This window comes from Lagenorhynchus albirostris, chromosome 6 (assembly GCF_949774975.1).
Source record: "Lagenorhynchus albirostris chromosome 6, mLagAlb1.1, whole genome shotgun sequence".
NCBI lineage: Eukaryota > Metazoa > Chordata > Mammalia > Artiodactyla > Delphinidae > Lagenorhynchus > Lagenorhynchus albirostris.
The window spans coordinates 62,735,314-62,756,804 of NC_083100.1; the positions used below are offsets into that span (position 1 = coordinate 62,735,314).

A 21,491-nucleotide genomic window follows, 5' to 3' on the forward strand; every position below is an offset into this window, starting at 1 on the left:
AAAGCTTATATAGTAGAGAAAACTCTAAAGAAAAAAAAAACACCCACATTCCTAATACTCAGAAGTAACCACTGTTTACTCTTTGGCATGTTTCCTTCTTGTTTAAACAAGGATTTCAATGAGGGGGACCTTACTGATCCTTGATTAATACCTATACCTGCAAAATTCTTATTTCATTCATCCTTTTTACTGTATAGGTTTTCAAGCTATATTGTATTCTCAACACATGTTGATAATATAATTGTCTACACTCACAACCTTGAATGTTGATATGATTCTGGGCATTTTGATAGTATCCTGATAATAACACTTCTGCTTTCACATTGTAAGATGTCTACCTTAGAGTAGCTGGGTTAATGTTACTGTCATATTTGTTAGTTGGTCTGTGTTTTTCAGTAATTACAAAGTAATTTTTTTTTCCTTTCACAGCTGGGAGAACATGCTCAAGCCATCAGTTTACGTGCGACAACGGTGAATGTATCCCAGCAGAATTCAGATGTGACCATTCCACAGACTGCTTGGATGGAACTGATGAGAAAAACTGCCGTGAGTCCCTTACAGTCTTTGCACTGTATTTGGTTTCACCTTTGTCCCTTTGGTATTTTAATCAATTTGTTGATGGACAGAAATGCCTACAATATGCCTCTTGTTATTGAAATCTCTTGGCGGATTCTTTTGTGGATTAGAGGTGATGTTCTGATAGGAGTCTATTTTTAGCAAGACATTCTGAGTCTGTCCTGCCTTAGCACATCAAGTTTCTGTATGTCTTGAAGTAAGAAACTTTTAACTTTAACACAGAATCACAAGAAGTCAATGAGTACAAAATCCAGTTTGGTCAATTTTAACTTTTAGTACGTTACCATGGTAAGCTTCTAGGTCAAATGTCTCAGTTTTTCTGCTCTTACGGACTCAGTGTTTTCCAGATTACCCTTGGAAACGTGTTACATTTTGAAAATGGCTATCTGTGTAATGGAAGATTACTATATCAATTTGTAACTGATCACCACAAGATAAAGCCTACAAGTCACAGTATTCTATGTATAATGTTTAAATATGACCATAAGCAAAATAAGAAAGTGCAATCACTTCTTACAAACGAGTAAAGAGTAATCTGCCTCTCTTGAGGTTTATATAGAATTGTTAGAATACAAGAATATACTAATTATGCTGCTGTGTCCGTCCTCTGGTCCATCTAACTCTGTCTTTAGTCTCAGACATACCCATTTTCTCTCAAAAGCGCTTATAGGTCTATCATTTATGAATTTACCCAGAGCTTCTTTGAGTTTTTATATATCTTTCCCTGGCATTCTTTCTGGCATACTGCATTTCAGACTTCAAGGGGTTATTTTAATATTCTAGTATTCTAATAATCGGTGGATAGATTTTGTGTACCTTAGAAACCTTGATCATAAACTTCTTGGTTATTATGTTTCCAACTAAAGATTTAGGTTTTAGTCTCTTCTCATGGGACAACTCTTTTATTGTTTGATCATTTTGATAGGATTTTAGCTCTCTGGACTGTTTCTAAATCCCTTCCTTTGGTATATTGTATGCTTAATGAAAGAGCCATCTTGCTACACTTCCCGATATGGCTCTATGCCGAGGGTGGGAGCTAACATAAACTGGTTATGAGCAAATTGTTCCTATTTACTGTAGTGTTCAAATTGTGCCCTTTGTGGAAGAAATACTCGTATGTGTGTCCAGATTCATGCTGCAGCCTCACTGTCATCACACAGTACATTAAAACAAAACCAAAAACTTCTCCAATGCTTTCTTCCCTTGTATGTTATTTTCCTTTGAGAGGAGTCTGTGCTATTTGCCTTTGTGTTTCCATTTCCTAGCAGAATTTCTGATATAGTTCTGTTGTAATTTCTAACTTACATGTTTTCTTTTGAAAGAGATTGTGTGGCCTCTAGGTTGGGTCTTCTTTAACTTTGGAAAAGTTACGGAGAATTTAGACTTGGTACCGGCAGTTTTAGAGATGGTAGTGTGTGTCTGGAGGTCACAGATAGCAAGTCCAGAGTCAAGGACTCCCCTTTGAGTACTTTGTAAAGCAAACAATAAATTCTTTATTGTGGCAAGTGAAGAAAATAGTTTTGATTAATAATAGAGACAAATCATACATTATATTTTGCAGTATTGTGTAAACTTCAAAGTGTTATGTAAATTCCAGTGGTTATTGTTATTAGACCCCTGACTGAGGACATTAGGGCCAGTATTATAATACTGTCTTACGAATAAGGTAACTGAACCAGCAAAGGATGGAGTGGCTTGTTCAGGGTTAAATGGTGTGTGGCAGAGCTAGAGCTCAGCTCGTCCTCTGGTCCAAGTCTGATGATTACTGTTCATGAAGGACTTTATTTACAGAAGGAGGAAGTCCTACCTTGTGCAAGAACAGAACCAGAGGCCTGTGCCACCAGCCAACAGTCTGTGTCTTTATCCCTTATTTACAAGTGGATAAAAATGAGTGCTTTATTGCAAATGCAATGGTACTACAGGAAATGCTATTTTAGGGAAAATAAAAGGCAGCCAAAACAGACTGTTTGGATTTATTCCATGTGAACACCCCGCAGCCAAGTCTCAAGTCACCAATACAGCTGCCTCATGACTTTGCCGACGGACCTTCTGGAAAAAAGCTGGCAGGGTACAAGCATTCAAGCAGCTCTTATAGAAAGGAATGAAGGAAAGGAAGTGAGCTTTGTAAAATATCTGGGCAGGAATCCTTAATCAAGATTTTGTTCATTTTTTTAAGTACATGCAAGTAATTGTTGAACCAGAGTTAAACCTCATTGTTTCTGGAATCATACAAGTCATGAATCCTTCAGGGTTCATGGCCCTAAAGTGAATCTCACACCTGTAAGGAGGTTTTACAAGGAGGTATTTTTTCCTATTTCTCTCTACCTCATTTATTTATTGCTATGTGTTCTGTAAGGAAGAGTGTAAAAAAAAAAAAAAAAAAAGCAAATCAGAGGAAATTAAAAAAGAATCCTCATACTTCCTTGTTAGTGCTTTGATCTCCTGGCCACAGCCAGATTTGTACAGGAAGGAAATGAATGACCTGGATCAAAGTCTTTAAAAAGGGCCAGTACTGGGGGGAGGATTTGCCTCATTTTATTTTCCGTCTTTGTTTGGAGCTCTTGTGGGAAATGGAAAAGGGGAGTGTCACTCCCAGGGCATCAATCACTATCATATTCAATTTTTTTTTTAAATTGGAGTATAGTTGCTTTACAATGGTGTGTTAGTTTCTGCTGTACAGCAAAGTGAATCAGCCATACGTACACATATATCCCCTCCCTCCTGGATTTCCTTCCCACCTAGGTCACCACAGAGCACCGAGTAGAATTCCTTGTGCTATACAGTAGGTTCTCACTAGTTATCTGTTTTATACATAGTAGTGTATATATATCAATTGCAATCTCCCAATTCATCCCACCTTCCCTCTCCCCGCTTGGTGTCCATACGTTTGTTCTCTACATCTGTGTCTCTATTTCTGCTTTGCAAATCGTTTCATCTGTACCATTTTTCTAGATTCCACATATACGCATTAATCAGTACTACAAAGTAGGTGTGAGGACCATCTCCACTTTACAGAGATCAAGAGGTAAGGGTAGACGAACCAGGATATTAACCTAGGTCTAAACCCTATGCCCATGCTCTTGGAATACTTTACTTTTGTATAAGAAGTTTACAGAGCATTTTTGCCTATAGGTTACTTAGCTATTTTATTATTAAAATGATTGTTTAAAGCTTTTTATTATGGAAGGTTTTAAACATAATCAAAAGCAGAGTGATTACATCAACTCACAGCTAATTTTGCCTTACCTATATCTCTTCTCTCCATTATTCTGAAGCAGTTCTCAGATATCATATAAGTTTGTCTTTAAATAATTCAGTATCTATATTGCTAAAATATAAGGACTGAAACATTACAGTATCATGATCACACCTAAAAGTTAATAACTGTTCTTTAAAGTAATCAGATATCCATTCAGTTTTAAAAATTCTTCAATTGGCTTATTATTTTTTTACAGTGTCATTTAAATAAAAATCCAAAGAAAATCTATATGTTGGAGTTAGCAAGTGACTTGTTCTGGAGTTTCCCATAGTCTGGGTTTTGCTCATTGCACCCACCGTCTGATGTCCTTTAACATGTTCTTCTGTCCCCTGTATTTCCTAGAAATTGGTAGCGAGATCTAGAGTAAGGTTTTTCCATCTCGGAAATAATGACATTTGGGTCCAAATCATTCTTTATTGTGGGGAGCTGTCCTGTGCATTGTAGAATAGCTATCAGTATCCTTGGCCTCTATCCACTAGAAGCCAGGAGCACCTCCCAATTGTGATGGCCAAAAATGTCTCTAGACAGTGTCAAATGTCCTCTGGGAGCAGAATTCCCCTCCCCTGCTCCAGTTGAAAATAGCACTAGTCTAGAGGCTTGAACACATGCAAGGTTGTGTGTGTGTGTGTGTGTGTGTGTGTGTGTGTGTATAAGGGCAACAACACTTTGTATATAAAGGTATGTATTTCCATCAGGAGGCACCTAATGTCTAACTGCCCCTTTGTGATATTAGCAGCCATTGATAATCACGCTAAGATCCATTTAGTCCTAGAGGTACTTAGCTATTTTAAATGTCACTTCAGATATATAGCAACTGTTTAGTTGTTTTAAATTACAATGTTCCCACATAATGGAGGATTAAGTGAGGCTTAGACAGAAAACCTTTTTGTGAGATATGACACTTTGTTCTATTGTTTTTGGAGTCATGATGAATAGGAAAATTACTTTTGGACAAACTTAGAATCAGTTTATGAATATAGCTTTAATTTGTCTATTTCTCAGAAATAAGATTGTCTATAGGAATGGGTCTTCTAGGCACTAGAAACCACTTAAATATAGTGGAGGATGTTGGAAAACTGCCAAGAAGGACTTTTTTCTTTTCCCCAAATATTTGAAAGGATCAGGAAGCTTGACACTGTAGTTCATAGTCCCGCCTGTCAGATCAGACCCCTAGGATATAGTTCTTACTCTTTCAAGCTTCTAAGATCAAGGTCTTGAGCTCCAAGACAGAGCACCTTGTGTCCATTCCAAGCACTCCTTTTATATAACAATGAATGGTGTGTAAGGGTCCACTCAGGGAAGCAGGGAGAAGGGAGGGAAAAGAATGGGTGAGATGGCAAGAAAGGCAAGGGTATTAAGGTCCCAATAAAAAGATTATCCTTGAAATAAATAGTTTCGTATCATATTTGGTCTTTTTGTCTGCTGTGTTCCTATATGCATAAGGCATAAGATATTTTTGGTTATTCTACTGTTTGAGGACTTTCTGAAAATATGTGTGTGTGTGTGTGTGTGTGTGTGTGTGTGTGTGTGTGTACAGCTATGAAACAGGTAAAAGTTCATTTTTCCTAAGTTATTTTGCTCTTCAGTCTGGCCATCTGTAAAATGACACCTGCTATTAAACAGTTTGTCAATTATCACTATTTTTTAAGGAACAGAGAGTTGAAACTGCCATCCATTTTGCTTTTAATGGGATTAGCATCAAGGAAAACCCACTCACTCAGAGTCTAAGATAAACATCGGAACAATGCAGCAATTATGGGTCATTCAATTAATAATGTTGCACTGACTTTCCATTGCTCAAAAATAGTATAATTTTTTCTTAGCTAAGTAAACAGATTATTTCATCTTTATCAAGTACCATATTAGCATGCTTTTGGTGTGAGTAAAACTATTGCTAATTATCATTGGTTTGCAGCACTTCTCTTTTGTTACTTAGGAATGCCAAAGAAAGGGTCAAATCCTTGTTACAATGAAGGCTTTCTTGCCGGTAATCAGCAGTATTTGGTCTGCCTGCCACGGGGGCGGCTTCGTCTCTGAAGTTTTATTTCTACTGACTTTCTGTTCTTTAGAATTTTGTATATCTAACTTTATATTTCTAACTGTTGAAACTCCAACTGGGGGCATAACTGGGAGGGAGTGAAGAGGAGGGATAAGTCATTCTTTGGACAGTGATGCCTGGTGACGGACATGTTCATCAAACTCAGCCCCACTGTGCCTCGCTCTTACTATTCTCTCTACTCGAGGTGAGAAGGAAGAAGCAGACTGACCGCATCTTACATATAACATCACAGACGGACGTTTTTTTTTTTTTTTTAGCAGTTTGAGATAGGATTCAGAGCCCTGAAACCTTGAGGAAAGAGAAAAATCTCTTATTTAGTCTTCATCTTACAAGCACATTATAAATATCTCCCATCTTTTAAAAGACCCTAAGATCCCTCTCAGCTGTTACCCTACTTCTCTGCTCCCTTCCACAGCAAAGTTACATAGAATTGTCTTTAATCGTTGTCTATCTCCATTTCCTCTCCTTCTTTCTTTCTTGAACTCATTGAAAACAGTCCATCTCCAGATCTCCCAAAAACATTCTTGTCAGTGTCACCAGTGACCTCCATGTTGATAACCCTAATAGTTCTTGTTCAAACATCACCTTATCAGAGAGCTACTCCTCACTGTTACTCTTTCTCATTTATTTCACTGTCTGTTCTTCCACCCTCCTAAATAGAATGTAAGTTCCATGAGAGCAGGGATTTTATGAAGTTCATCACTTTCTCTAGTACTTAGCAGTCCCGTTACTATCTGTTGAATGAAATAGTTTTAAAAAGCTGTGTTACTTCACCTATAATTTCATTTATAATCCCTTTATCCAGTTCTTAGCACGGTGTCTAGGAAGGTGGATTTCAATAAATATATGTTGCATTATTCCCTGGAGCATTTGAGGCACAGTGTTCCATCCTGTGGCTCAGTGACTCCATTGCTAGGGCTCATGTGAGATTTTTATTATTTTTCAAAAAATTAGAACTATGTCAGTCTTAACCTCCTTTGCAGATTTTGGTGATAGTTCTGTGTATGTGAATAAAGAGGTACTGCAGATCCAAACTCTTCAGAACAGGCCTTTTGGGTGCTTTTTAAACTTAGGTCTGAGATCAGGTCACCATGGATAGAGACCAGATAGGGATTTAGGACTTCAGACCCAGTAGTTCAAAGCGAGGGCGGTAAGGGAAACTATATAAGTGAATGTCTTTCCCTTTTTGGCTTCAGGCTCCTGAAAGCTGCTCAGACTAAACTTGATGTTAGTCCAATTCTAGTAGCCCGTGGGAAGACCATATTTACTTTCTCTTTCCAAGGTACTGAATTGTTATTCACACTTTATAAATATTATGTATATGCTTTTCATTGAAAGGCTCCTCAAATTATTTTTGGAGGGCTTCCCTGGTGGCACAGTGGTTGAGAGTCCACCTGCCGATGCAGGGGACACGGGTTTGTGCCCCGGTCCGGGAAGATCCCACATGCTGCGGAGCGGCTGGGCCCATGAGCCATGGCCGCTGAGCCTGCGTGTCCGGAGCCTGTGCTCTGCAACGGGAGAGGCCACAACGGTGAGAGGCCCACGTACCGCAAAAAAAACCACATATATATATATATATATTTTTTTTTTTTGGAAAGAGGCAGGAAATGCTTCTCTGTTGTCCTCTTGCATATTACTGCACTCCCTAGATGCTAGTCCGTGATGACAGTCACTTCAGGGACTTGAAGTTGACTGACACAGGAGGTGGGGGGTCAGAGAGGAATAAGTTGGTCTCCTGCTGCTTTGTGGTCTGTTTTTTTTTGGTATGGACTCTCTTGTTTGTCCTGGTACTCTTGGAAAGCTCTGTTTCCTAGCATAGGGTTTCCTGGATTTCTTAGATTATACCAGATTGAAGTCCTTAGTAGAATATGCCATAATTTGATGAAATTTAGATTTGGCCTGACTTCTCCAGACTTCCCAAAGTGGAATGAGAAACTGAAAGGAAGAAAGAAAAACTTTCCCTTGCGTTGCTTCTTCTCTTTCTTTTCATGCTATCTTTTAAAGATTATTTCCTTTCATTCAATTTCATTCTTCCTCCTGTAATTTTCTCTTCCTATTACTCTGAAGCCTGTAAGTGGTAGCAATACCTATTATAGTGGTTAGGAACAAGCGTAGTGGGGCCAGGTTGCTGAATTTGAGTTCAGGTTCTCCAGCTGACCAGTCGTATGACCTTTTTCAAATTGTCTAACCTCTCTGTACCTCAGAGAGGCATGTATGTAAGATCTCTAAAATGGGAACAATAGCGTAACTACCTCATCGGGTTGTTATAAGAACAAAATGAGTTCATACACATTGAGTACTTGAACAGGCTTCTGACACGTAGTTTTCAATACGTGTTATTGATGATTATTATTGTTTTTGCTTATTTAACTTCGCGGATGGTACTTGCAGCTAAGTGCTGGTGGCCAAACTAGTAAACTTTTTCTGGCAAATCATTACTCTGACTGGATTATCCTGCCTTGGAACCAGACTAACATAAAGTAACAGACTAACATAAAGTAACTTATAAAGGATGACTTCAAGACCTTGAAAAGTCCCAGGTGTCTGGGCAGGACTTATATCAGTAACTTCTTGTTTTCCTTTTAATCTTGGCTTAAGTGTCATAATATACCTTTAAGAGGCCCTCTCTTCCTTTAGAATCAATTTGTCTTCTTTTTGGCTATTTTGTCAAAATCTGAGAACAGAATGTATTTATAGCCTTCCTGTCAAGATAATAAAGAGTAGTGCCTAATATGTGTGTCTTACCCTGCTGTGAATGATTTCCATTCTGGGAGGCCTACGAGTTTCTCAAACCACATCTTCCTCCTTGATTATGTAAACAGAACTATAGCATGGAAATTTCTTGCTTCAAGCCAAATCATTAGCAGAGAAAACATTAAAAAAGTCTTCAAGCACCAATCTGACATGTATATTTGGAGACAGCTCCCAATTTCGAGGAGCAAACATGGACATGTATCGTTTGGAAGTTGGAGAAAGGAAGGGAGAGGGAAAAGGTGGTGTGAATGAGGACATTCTTCTTTAAAATTTTTTTAACATCTTTATTGGAGTATAATTGCTTTACAATGGTGTGTTAGTTTCTGCTTTATAACAAAGTGAATCAGTTATATGTATACATATGTTCCCATATCTCTTCCCTCTTGTGTCTCCCTCCCTCCCACCCTCCCTCTCCTACTCCTCTAGGTGGTCACAAAGCACCGAGCTGATCTCCCTGTGCTATACGGCTGCTTCCCACTAGCTATCTACTTTACATTTGGTAGTGTATATATGTCCATGCCACTCTCTCACTTCGTCCCAGCTTACCCTTCCCCCTCCCCATGTCCTCAAGTCCATTCTCTAGTAGGTCTGTGTCTTTATTCCCATCTTGCCCCTAGGTTCTTCATGAACTTTTTTTTTTCCTTAGACTCCATATATACATGTTAGCATATGGTATTTGTTTTTCTCTTTCTGACTTACTTCACTCTGTATGACAGTCTCTAGATGCATTCATGTCTCTACAAATGACCCAATTTCGTTCCTTTTTATGGCTGAGTAATATTCCATTGTATGTATGTGCCACATCTTCTTTATCCATTCATCTGTCGATGGACACTTAGGTTGCTTCCATGTCCTGCCTATTGTAAATAGAGCTGCAAAACAGTATGGAGCTTCCTTAAAAAACTAAAAATAGAACTACCATACGACCCAGCAATCCCGCTACTGAGCATATACCCTGAGAAAACCATAATTCAAAAAGAGTCATGTACCACAATGTTCAATGAGGACGTTCTTGCATTTTTGTATCAGACAAACTTTAGAGGTCTGGGCCTTAGTTAATAGGCGTTTGTCCATCTTTCCATTAAAACAAAACTTAGCAGGATGAGTTTCTCTGGTGTTCTTGTGCAGTGTCTCTTCTCTTACTACACTTCCCCTTTACTTTAAGTCCTGTAGGACATTTCAGCTACATGATGGATTTGCTCCATGGGAAAAAGTTTACAAGGTTAGACTCAGACTCTCCAGGCAAATAAACCAAGAAGTAAGACTTTAGAGATCCCCTATCACAAAGTATTGTGACTTCCTCTTTTCTGGGGTAGATTGAAACCCATTAATTAATACTGTTAGCAGTAGAAATCTTTAAAGGGAGTAGAATCTGTTCATTTCTTACTTTGCTTAGTGTACAACTTGGACCTGTTCCCTCTGTGTGTGTATCCAAAGGGGGAAAACCTTTTGGAAACAGTTTTCCAAATCTTTTGTGTATTTTGTGTCTTGGTTCTGTGCAGTCTTTACTATGGGCGTACCCCTCCACTTAATCATACACAGAAGAGACCAGAAGGTGTACAGGGGTTGAGGCAAGTCCTTAGCTGATTGACAGAGATTCATTATCAGCGTGAACAGAGACAAGAAAGCTGTTCATTCTTCATTCCAAGTGTCAAACTGCTGACCTCTAACCATTCCAATACCCTCTCTGATGACATCAAGCTGGCCTTGTTTGTTGAGGGAATGAGCCATGTCAGCAAACTTTTAGTCTTGTTAGTGGATACTGGTTTTCCGTTTTATGGGACTGGTTCTCAAAAAGACGGACAGGGAGAACAAGAGATCTGCCCAGCATATTTGTCTCAGATCCTTCATATCTACAATAATCACCTTAAATGAAAGAGTCACAGTCCAAGCCCAAATAAATTTTCCTCCTGATAGATAACTTCTCTATTGCAAAGAGTTGGGTTTTCTAAGATTTCTTTCCTGCCTGCTGCTCTCTTAAAAGGCTAGATGGCATACTGACCCTAAACGCTATCCGGCACATGGGGGAAAGGAATCGCTTGCTGGACTCAGCTGGCTTCTAGGTATCTCTTGAAGGCAGAATTACTTAACTGAGCTGTGTGACCCTTTGAAGGTGCATCTGCAATGTGCACCATCTCAGTGATGAAAAGACATCAATAACCCTAAACACTAGCTGGTTCTTGGGCTATTAAAAAATAAAATAGGGGCTTCCCTGGTGGCGCAGTGGTTGAGAATCTGCCTGCTAATGCAAGGGACACGGGTTCGAGCCCTGGTCTGGGAAGATCCCATATGCCACGGAGCAACAAGGCCCGTGAGCCACAACTACTGAGCCTGTGCGTCTGGAGCCTGTGCTCCGCAACAAGAGAGGCCGTGATAGTGAGAGGCCTGTGCACCGCGATGAAGAGTGGCCCCCGCTTGCCACAACTAGAGAAAGCCCTCACACAGAAACAAAGACCCAACACAAACAAAAATAAATGCATAAACAAGTGTGGGGTTTAAAAAATATAAATAAATAAAATAAAATTCAGAAAAATTAAAAATTTTAATCAGTTATTAAATGCCTTCCATTTTAGTATATTATTGACTACATGTAACTTTGGCAGTTAAAGTATTTAAAGACACTTAACAGACTAGTTTTGAACTTCTGGAGATGAGAATATTTGTACTTATTCCTTTATTGGGGGACTTCACAAAATGGGACTGTGCTCTCTGGTGTTGGAGACATACCCTTTTCTTACTTAAAAAGAAATCAGAAGAGAATCTGAGAATCATTGTGAAAACAATCTTTAATGAAACAAAGAATGGACCAAGAAAGATATCATACTTGTGAGAGGGAGGCTATTAAAAGATCATAAAAGGCAGACATTCAAACTGTTTTTAAAAGCTTTTTAAAGTGATAACTCTAGCAATACCAAGCAGTTCTGGAGCACAGTGAGTAATGACCCAGTCCCTGTACTGAGTGATGGGGATTTAAAAATGAGTAAGACAGGATCCTTGATCTCAGAGGGTTTCATGATGTCATGGGGGAAACAGATAATCAACCAACAGGATGAAGCCTACACTTAGGGATCATGAGAGATACATGTTCCAAGTGTGGGGAAGCACAGGGGAGAGACTGACAGTACCTTTTTTCTTCAAGGGGCATGCTGATTTTTCCAGTGAGATCTCAAAAACCAGAGTTAAGCATCTGGTTAATAGCAGTGAAGTGACCATATGTGCATAATGTGGTAGCAGTTATTCAGGCTTTTCAAAAAGCTTTACTAGACATTGTCCTTTGAGGTCCCTGTACCCTGTGAAGGAACTTATCCAAATGTGTGGATGGGGAAGTGGTGACACAAAGAGGATGAACAACTTGAGTAAGAGTAAATAGATACTGAGTGGTACCCCACCCAGGTCCCAGGTTTCCTGGCTTCTAGGCCTGTTTTCTTTCTATGACCCTCCAGCCAAAGAACTGGCCCTTCGTTTCCCAAAGCATATGTGGTGGTACATTACTTTCCTGGGATGTTATTTGTATTATGTAAACGAAGGTTCCATTTTGAAATAAGTTGAATTTCTTCTCATTCTTCAGCTCGAAGCTCGCAAGTCACTTCAGAGGAGACTTCCCTGGGCTCCCATTCCCTCCTACTATGCACTCTTTCGGCACTCTGTACTTCCCACATTAAGCATGTAATCCAGTTTGTAATTTGCTGTTTGTGTCATTCTTAGGTTATCCAGAGAATGTATCTTTTGTTTACCAATGTATGCTTAGCAGTTAGTGTCTAGAATATAGTAGTCACTCAAGAAGTGATTGCTAAAGCAACGTGTTTATTTAAGGTTTGCGTGCTCTTTCTGTTCTTTCAGGATACCCAATATGTGAGCAGAAAACTTGTGCCAATGGAGCCTGCTATAACACCAGTCAGAAGTGTGATGGGGAAACGGATTGCAGAGACGCCTCTGATGAACTCAACTGCAGTAAGTAATATGGTGAAGCTGGTTTATACTGGCCAGTTATGCACATTTCCAAGTTTGTGTTCAGTGAATTCATGTTGGTAGCTTGAAGTCAGCCACGGTGGAGTATTTACACCATGGAAATTGGCAGATACTACAGGTGAGGACTTTTATGTTCCTGGAGAACTGGTTATTAAACATTTACCAGAACACTACTGCATAGTAAGAATCTCTCTTTAAACTTGAGACAGAATCTTCCTATGAAATTAAGTGGCTACAGTGGAATTGAAATTCTCTCTTTTCTTTCCCTTCTTAACCTTGTGTCCCAGCTCACCGATGCTTGCGCAGTGAGTTTCAGTGTGACAGTGGGGAGTGCATTTATAAAACCTACGTCTGCGACCATGACCTTGACTGTGAAGATGGCAGTGATGAACGTTCTTGCAGTACGGTGATTTCCTTACGTTGGGTCATGCTGTTAGGAGTGTTTTTGTGTTTTTTCTTTTTTCTCCCTACCAATGTGCTACTTTTTTCAAATCACAGAGTCACTATGTCTGATGGCAAAGGGAGCCAGACTGTCATTTAGGGCCCATGGCATGAGCCTCAGCAGTGTTGCTGAACTTGGACTTCTTTAATTTCCAAGGATCTGTGTAGAGTTGAAGGGTTGCTGATGGACAGTTTGCATTCTTTCCTTAGGCTACAAAGATACAGAGTGTATTGTATCACTGGACTCTCAAATTACTCATATCTCAGGAATGGGTCTAATAACCTTCACAGAGTGAGAGAAGGGCTTAGAAAGGGAGACAAGGTCCCTAATAGTAACGGCCCTAACTCTCCTCTTTACTTTGAAATTCTTACCACATTAAAATCACGAGACGGGAAAGTTTCAGTATGGTTGCAGGTGGCTTTTTTTTTTTTTTTTTTTTTTTGCGGTATGCGGGCCTCTCACTGTTGTGGCCTCTCCCGTTGCGGAGCACAGGCTCCGGACGCGCAGACTCAGCGGCCATGGCTCACGGGCCCAGCCGCTCCACGGCATGTGGGATCTTCCCGGACCGGGGCACGAACCCGTGTCCCTGCATCGGCAGGCGGACTCTCAACCACTGCGCCACCAGGGAAGCCCCGCAGGTGGCTTTTGTTACCTCCACATTTTCACTCTGACCCTCCTTTTCTTTCCATGATACTGCCTGCAATGCACACGAACGCTCTCATTGTTGCCACCTCCGGACTCATTTTATTAGAATATGAAATCTCCGTGAGAGAGTTTTATAAATTCCAATAAATTGACAGGTTTTTTTTTTTTTTTTTCTGGTGGTCACTTATTTACCAGAATGAAGGATTTTCTACACAGCCATTTTGATTGGTGGGTAACCATGCCTTAGAGGTTGTTAAATATTTTCAGTATCACTCTAATTTTCTGTGAGCCATGCCTGATTTCTTTTCTGGCGCCTGTGCTTGTTTCAGGGACTGTATTGAGAAGAATGTGACATCATGGAAGGAGTTACTCAGAATCATTAGGTCCTAGATAGCAATGACTGTGCTTGTGGTCAAGTAAGAGAATGTTGGCCATTGGCGTGTCTATAGCATCTTTGTCAGTCTGTGTTCTCTGTTCTGTGACAACCTATAACATAACTGTCTTGTTTTTAATCTTGATGCACCTGAATTCATGTCCTGGACCCAAAGCTGCTGTTTTCTTCTCCTCCTTCTCCTCTTCTTTCTCCTTCTCTTCCTCCTTTTTTTCATTTTTGTCAAGATAGTTAAGGAACTAAACAGGCACAGAAATTTCAGTTTCTAGGAGCTCAGTTTAGGTGGCAAGATGAGCACTTTGATTTTTCCTGAGTGGTTTGTATCTTTGGAGTGCAGCTGTCATTTTCTTCCAGGTTCTTATCAGACCTGCAAAGGTAACGAATTCACTTGCCCCAACGGCTTCTGCATTAATCAAAATTGGGTTTGTGATGGAGAAGGTGACTGTGTAGATAATGCCGATGAAGACGGATGCGGTAAGGAGGGGAAGAGCTTCTGATTGGAAAGTGTTTTCTTAAAGTGTTTTCCAGAACTTGTTTTTCCTACTTTCCTTGTTACAAATTATCTGTGTGACATGCAAGTTTCTGGATTGGCTGGGCTTAAGGGGAATTAGTGGATGGGGAGGAAAGAGGTGATTCCACTAGCTTTTCCTAAAAAGACCCCAAACTCAAATATAACATAAATTATAATCCTTTCCTTCCAATACTAAGGCCAAATAGGTAGGACAGTCTCTCCCCTGTCTATAGCCCTATCCAAGGTTTTCCCTTTAAGTCTCTTATTTTAATTAGATATATCTATATAAAACTAAGTAGGCTGGGGAAGGAGGGAAAATGTGATTTGTCTCAAGACCTTATAACCTTGAAAAATGACTTAGAGCTGGAGATTGTTAGTTGTGGGAAAGGCCACTCTCCAGGGAAGTGAGAAGGAGATTGTCAGTGATATTTGCCCCCTTCACCATGCTGTTATCATCAGCAGTAGTACCTCCAAGAGTTCAGAAGTTGCTGACACCATGAATAAAGCATGTCACCTTTGCGGGTCTAGCCCCAGGTATTGGGTTGGCCAAAAAGTTCGTTCAGCTTTTTCTGTAAGATTTTTATATTAAGAATGAAGCTTGTTCTGGGAACATCCATTTGTTTCATGTTTCAGTGATCCAAGAAGTTGTTTTCCTACATTTGGGTGTTTCTTACACTGTTGACATTTCACTAAAGAAACAAAACAAACTGAACAACTCAAAATGACACACACACACAAATAAAAACAAACATAGGAATCCTGGCATTACCTTGATAGCCCTATAGTTCTATTGTTCATGATTTAATTAACTAAATGTTCTCCTATGGATTATTCATCTAGTTTGTTGATAATTCAGGCCCATTTCTGCTTCCTCCTCTTATCTGGCTGGGAGTTGCTTCCCCTAGAAAGAGTGGAACTTAATGCCATTTGCCGCTGCTTAGAATCTCAATAAAAGGTCAGTTGTAGAGTTAGAAACTACTAGTTTACTGTGAAATATAGGTCATTTGTAGACTTCTTGTCTACCTGATCTCTATCCTCTCTTAACCATGTATTGAAAAAGAGTTGGCTCTGCCTCTAATGTGGCCGGTAGTAACTCTCTTTTTTCCCCACAGAAAGCAGAATTAACCGTACTTATGAATGTTACCCAAATGAATGGGCTTGTCCAAAGTCTGGAAAATGCATCCCAATTACTAAAGTTTGTGATGGGACTTCAGATTGTCCGGAAGGAGAAGATGAAAGCAATATCACTGTAGGACAACACTGTGGTGAGTATGGAAATGTATCTGGGCATCTTTCAGGTAAATGTGTGTCTGTTTCTCTATAACAGATTGCCAAATACAGAGACTGTCAGTTGGTGTTTGCAGAACGAACAGTCCCACGACTTAGTGGCTTTAACCAGCGAACATTTATGATTTCTCACAGTTCTGTGGGTTGGCTAGCTCACTCACATCTCAGGATGCTGCAGTAAAAGCATGGCTAGTCCAGGCTTGTTTGCATGGTGGTGGAAAGGGCAAACCCCAGTGTACAAGCTCTTTTTTTTTTTTTTTTGCGGTACGCGGGCCTCTCACTGTTGTGGCCTCTCCCGTTGTGGAGCACAGGCTCCGGACGCGCAGGCTCAGCGGCCATGGCTCACGGGCGCAGCCGTTCCGCGGCATGTGGGTTCTTCCCGGACCGGGGCACGAACCTGTGTCCCCTGCATTGGCAGGCGGACTCTCAACCACTGCGCCACCAGGGAAGCCCTACAAACTCTTTTAAGCCTCTGCTTATGTCATGTTTGCCGAGTGTTCTATTGGCCAAAACAAGTCACAGCAAACCCAGATTCAATGGATTGAAGAAATAGACTCCATCTCTTGATGGGAGGAGCTTAAAAATATTTGTGACTCCCCTCTCCCCCTTCCCAGCAAGAATGGATTTAATGGTAATTGTGATGACTGTAAAGTGTTCTGGAGATTTTATTCCCTGGCTTGTATAAGCTTGTGGCTGTAGAATATTCCCCCACCATCAACCATCAATTCTGTGGACAACTGACTTTCCTGTAAGAAAATATAATTCATGACCTTGATTTTGTCAATAGCACGCTCTCTAAATTATCTAGTAGTTGCCTAGCAGTGGCCATTAACTATAACCCTAAAGTTTTGGGGATTTTTTTCCCTGGAAAAAAGAGACTTCTATGGCTTCTTTTTGGCATTTCATTTGGGGACCCTTTTAAATAGTCATAGTACAAAAGTTAGAAAACTAAAATTAACAGAAAAATATAGTCACCTGAAATTCCACCACTTGAAGCTAGCCATGATTAATTAACTCTTTAGTGTTAAAAGTTAAGAGTTTAGTGTTTGGTGTCCAGTGACTTGGGAATTCTTGGGAATTTCCTTCTATGATGTTGACACAAAGATAGACTTATGACCAGATTTTTCCATAAACAGCACTTCTGATGGCTCGTGCTTACACTTAGTTACAACTTTTTAAAAATATGTGCTGAGCTTTTTAAAATTATTATTATTAATTTTTTTAACATCTTTATTGGAGTATAATTGCTTTACAATGGTATGTTAGTTTCTACTTTATAACAAAGTGAATCAGCTCTACGTACACCTGTATCTCCATATCTCCTCCCGAGCTTTTCTTGCATTGTATTGCAGGAAGGCTTGAATGGTGACAGATTTCCCGTGGCTGCTGCATGCTTACTGAGCTTTTACTTTTGAAGGAAGTTCTTACTTCTTGTAAATCAGCCTTGTCCAGAGGTCACCGTTCATTTCACCAAGTGTTTTTCTCTGTTTAGATGTGGATTTGTGTCCGTTCTTAGGCTGTGAGTACCAATGCCACAAGTCACCAGCTGGAGGGATGTGTTACTGTCCCTCAGGTTTTATTGTCAACGAAAATAGCACCCATAACTGTGTCGGTAAGTGACAGGTGGGAGGGCCTGGTCTTTCATCACGGTGCTTGCGCCATTGGTGGGATCCATGCCCTCTAACATCACAGAGTTTGTACTTGTGGATAGGAATGTCTATAACAAAGAGCAACACAGTCCTCACCGAAAACATGACAGTATGGAGTTTTAACTCTGAGAAGCTTTTGTGAGGCACCCAAGGCGAAAGAGTGGTTGTGTGATGAGTGAGTTGACTAGCGATGTGTATATCTTTCTACCACCCGATGATGGAGGTAGTCTTTTGGTGTTTTGTGTATTTGTGTTTTATGTACTTGGAAGCAGAAATGATATGGCCATACTTGTTAAATACAGTTAGCCCTCCCTATCCGTGAATTCCACAACTTCGGATTCAAATCAACTGGGGATTAAAAAAAAAAAAAAAAAAAAGGCAGAAAGTTCCAAAAAGCAAAACTTGAACTTTCTGTGTGCAGGCAACTATTTATATAGCACTTAAATTGTATTTATAACTATTTACGTAGCATTTACATTGTATTGATATTAGGCATTATAAGTAATCTAGGGATGATTTAAAGTATATAGGAGGATGTGCCTAGGTTATATGTAAACACTACACCATTTAATATAAGGGACTTGACCATCTTTGGATTTTGGTATCCTGGGGGGTCCTGGAACCGACCCCCGTAGAATGCCAAGGGTTGACTGTACTGAAATACTTCCATGTAGTTGGTAAATAGCTGCTGTCTTGAATCGATCAAGTACCTTACCCTGCTCCTCTGGCCTCTTCCCAGGATGTCCAAACCTTCCCAGGTTCCAGGAACTAAAGAGTGGTCACCCAACACAACAGAGGGTCACCAGGTCACTGATCCACTGACCACACTGGCCAGTCAGTGCCCATGCTGTGCTGGTTGTTAATCCCATTGATTTTCGAAGCTAATACTAAAGAAGAACAAACTCTATCATGTTATTTCCATCCAGTGGCTGGCATTGAATTAGACACCAGTGCACTAAATATTTCTGACATCTGAAAGATAAGATGATTTCCTATCTGAAAGATAGGAATGATTTCTCCTACTGGGAAAGTTTTGATTTTGATGTAAGCCAGCTTTGCACCCCACTGTGATTAGGAAGGGGTTCTTATGATGGGAGAATTAGACATGGCCAAGTATCATCAATTTTCAGTTTTTTAGGGTTTGAACAGTGAATTTTTAATGCTCTGATTTCTTTTTCCGTCTTTCTAACTTTTGTTATGTGAACAACAGACATACTAGCAGAAAGTGACCACAGGGGTTTTCACTGGTGTTGGGAAAAGGCATCTGGAAGGCAACTGAAACAATTCATTACTATGAAGTATTCATCTATGGATCTTCAAAAGAGAGATGATTCAGAATTTTACCAGGATATCTGTGTTCTTTTGATATTCGTAGAAATTTGAGATTCTTTAGGGTTTTTTGGATGAAAACAAACATGGCACACGTACGAAATACTTTTAGAAAAGTATTTCTTCTGAAATAATTTCTAAAATATTAATATAATTTGGCCCAAAATATTGAATTTGGATAAACTTAATGAAATTATTCAGTCTTTAGTCTCAGCTCATGGCTTCCAACTTAATTATGGTGGATCTTAATAATTTCCTCATAGTCAGAAAAAATTTTAATGTCAGAAAGACTCTGGGGGGTTCCCTGGTGGTCCAGTGGTTAGGTCTCTGTTTCACTGCTGAGGGCCTGGGTTCGATCCCTGGTCGGGGAACTAAGATCCCACAAGCCATGTGGCACGGCCAAAAAAGAAAAGAAAAGAAAAAAGAAAAAAAGAAAGACTCTGGTTTACAAACTCTTGAGAAAGTCTATTCCTCAGTGTTACTGAGAACTATTGTAATGGGGCTCGCTCATTTACCTGTTGTATGCCAAGATTTTTATATCCGGTAAAGCAATCCAGTTGAGGTTGTTCTTGTGGTGTTCAAAGTAGGTAATTTTAGATTTCTAATATCAGGACCGTGTCCCAAAGTTTGCCCTGGATCTGATTGCTCCTCTTAAGTAACTCTATTCGACAAGACATGTTAAGATTAAATGCTTTATGCAAATCAGCCTGAGAGATCCTGAAGACTCAGGGAGAACTTTGAACTATTGAAGAAAGCCCCCAAATTTCTAATCGTCTAAAAACGTTTTATAAATAAAACATTTATGATCTGCAGCGACCATTAAGTGATATTATAGGACACTTTTTGTGTTTTATTATTATCGTTATCATTATCGTAACACTGCAGATTCATTCAAGTCATTTAAAAAGACTTTTCACACAAATGTCCTCATGTGTCAGGTGGTTTTCTGACTTTGGAACCCCTGCTTATGCTTCCTGGCATCACTGCGAGGGCTGCATCCCTTTTTTCTCGGAGTGGTGCTCATCTGTAGGTATAAGGCTGCTCGTGTGTTTTTGCCAAATGTCAGGCTTCTCCACCCCCTTTACTGCCACCCAGCTGCCAATCCGATTTCCAGTCTCTTAGTTTTCTAGGCCTCTCTGCTTTCTCTTAGTAGAAAAGGAATTCCAGTAGAGATACCAGAAGCCATGTTCTCAGTATTACACTAGCTTTTCTGTTTTTCCTCTCAGCCCCAAAGAGGAGTTAGGCAAATGCACCCTTTGCCTCTGAGTTTTGAAGCTTGGTTAACAGTGATTTCACATTTCTTTCAAAGAAGACTATATTTTGCCCTCTTTGTAAAGAGAACTCATTAGTTTCAATACATGACACGACGAAACCAGTTACACTTGTTTCAGCTGAGCTTTTAGGGGAAATGTTTAGGTCTGCTCTTTCAAGCGTTTCAAGTCTTTCAAGTTCAGCGAATACTCTCTTTATGGCTGTAATCCTCTGCATGGCTGACTCATCACAGAGGCTTCAGGTGTTGGAAACCTATACAACATTTACCATCTTAGATCTGGCTCCCCGGTGAATGCCTCAGTGGTCATCAAGAATAAAATGGAATAATCCTGACAAGAAATTTTTTTGTCCTTCCGTTCCATCTGCTCCTGGTAGCCTTGCCCTGGCAGCGGAGCCTCTGAGGCATGCTGCCGGAGCAGTTTACCGGGGTGATTGTTTCTTATTGACAGGACATGCTGTTTGTTGAGGGAATGACATTGTGGTGCAGAGTTAGAGCAGGAAGGTCATTCAGCATGGTGGGATTTCACACAGCCAGGTGGATCAGAGGGTGTCCAAGGGGTCTATGCTAAAAAACATTTTTTTGAATTACTTTCAAAGCAGGATTTGTTGGTAGGCGGGGACAAAGAATAAAAAGGAAAGTAGATCAAGGTCATGGGCTGGAGTATTGTAAAGCAGCATCTTAGTGTTTTTTACAGTTTCTACTACCTTTTCTAGTCTCTTGAAAACCTCAGGTCTCCTTTCATTTTTCTTGTCTTCCCTTTGGCTGACAATGGATATTAATTAGGCTTCATTCTTCTTCATAATGGAGAATAGAATCTTATTCAGTCATTAAAATTGACAGTGTTTATACACTCATTTAAACCTGTAAAGTATTTGTAGCCCAGGTGATAGGAAGGGCATTTGCACCCAAGAATTCCTAGTTATGACTTCACCCTCTTTTTGACATGAGAACTGCTCCCAGGGTGACTCCAGACCCTTAGACACAGTCATAGTGTCTTGCATTCAAAATGAGGTCATGACACCCTGGGAGTTTGAGGGCGAATGTCCTGTACTTTTATTCCTGCTGAAGCGAAGCCTCACGTGGTGCTTTCTTAGGGCTGAGGCGAGGGCACAGGAGACATAGATCAAATGTGGGCCTTTTATTTTTACCCACATGTCCTTTTATCTTGTCATGTCCAAATTGGATTAATTTTTTCTTCGTCACGGTCCTTGGAATGAAAGATATGCTGGTCAGTGTTTTGTTATACTTGGTCTGGAGGGTAAATGGGAACTGTTATCTTGATCCCAGGACTTTCTTGGTCTTTCTTGCTGGGGAGTCACGAGATGGTGGGCCATCCAGCAGGTGAGG

At 40.1% G+C, this 21,491-nt stretch overlaps 1 protein-coding gene across 1 annotated transcript in view; it reads left to right on the top strand.

Moving 5' to 3' along the window:
- Positions 1-21,491, top strand: part of LRP2 (LDL receptor related protein 2) — a 174,523-nt gene that overhangs the window by 19,371 nt on the left and 133,661 nt on the right. Inside the window, exons 4-9 of the mRNA XM_060151182.1 lie at positions 430-546; positions 12,489-12,599; positions 12,905-13,015; positions 14,450-14,569; positions 15,719-15,871; positions 17,386-17,505. Coding sequence (XP_060007165.1) covers positions 430-546; positions 12,489-12,599; positions 12,905-13,015; positions 14,450-14,569; positions 15,719-15,871; positions 17,386-17,505 — 732 coding nt within the window. The remainder of the gene's footprint in view (positions 1-429; positions 547-12,488; positions 12,600-12,904; positions 13,016-14,449; positions 14,570-15,718; positions 15,872-17,385; positions 17,506-21,491) is intronic.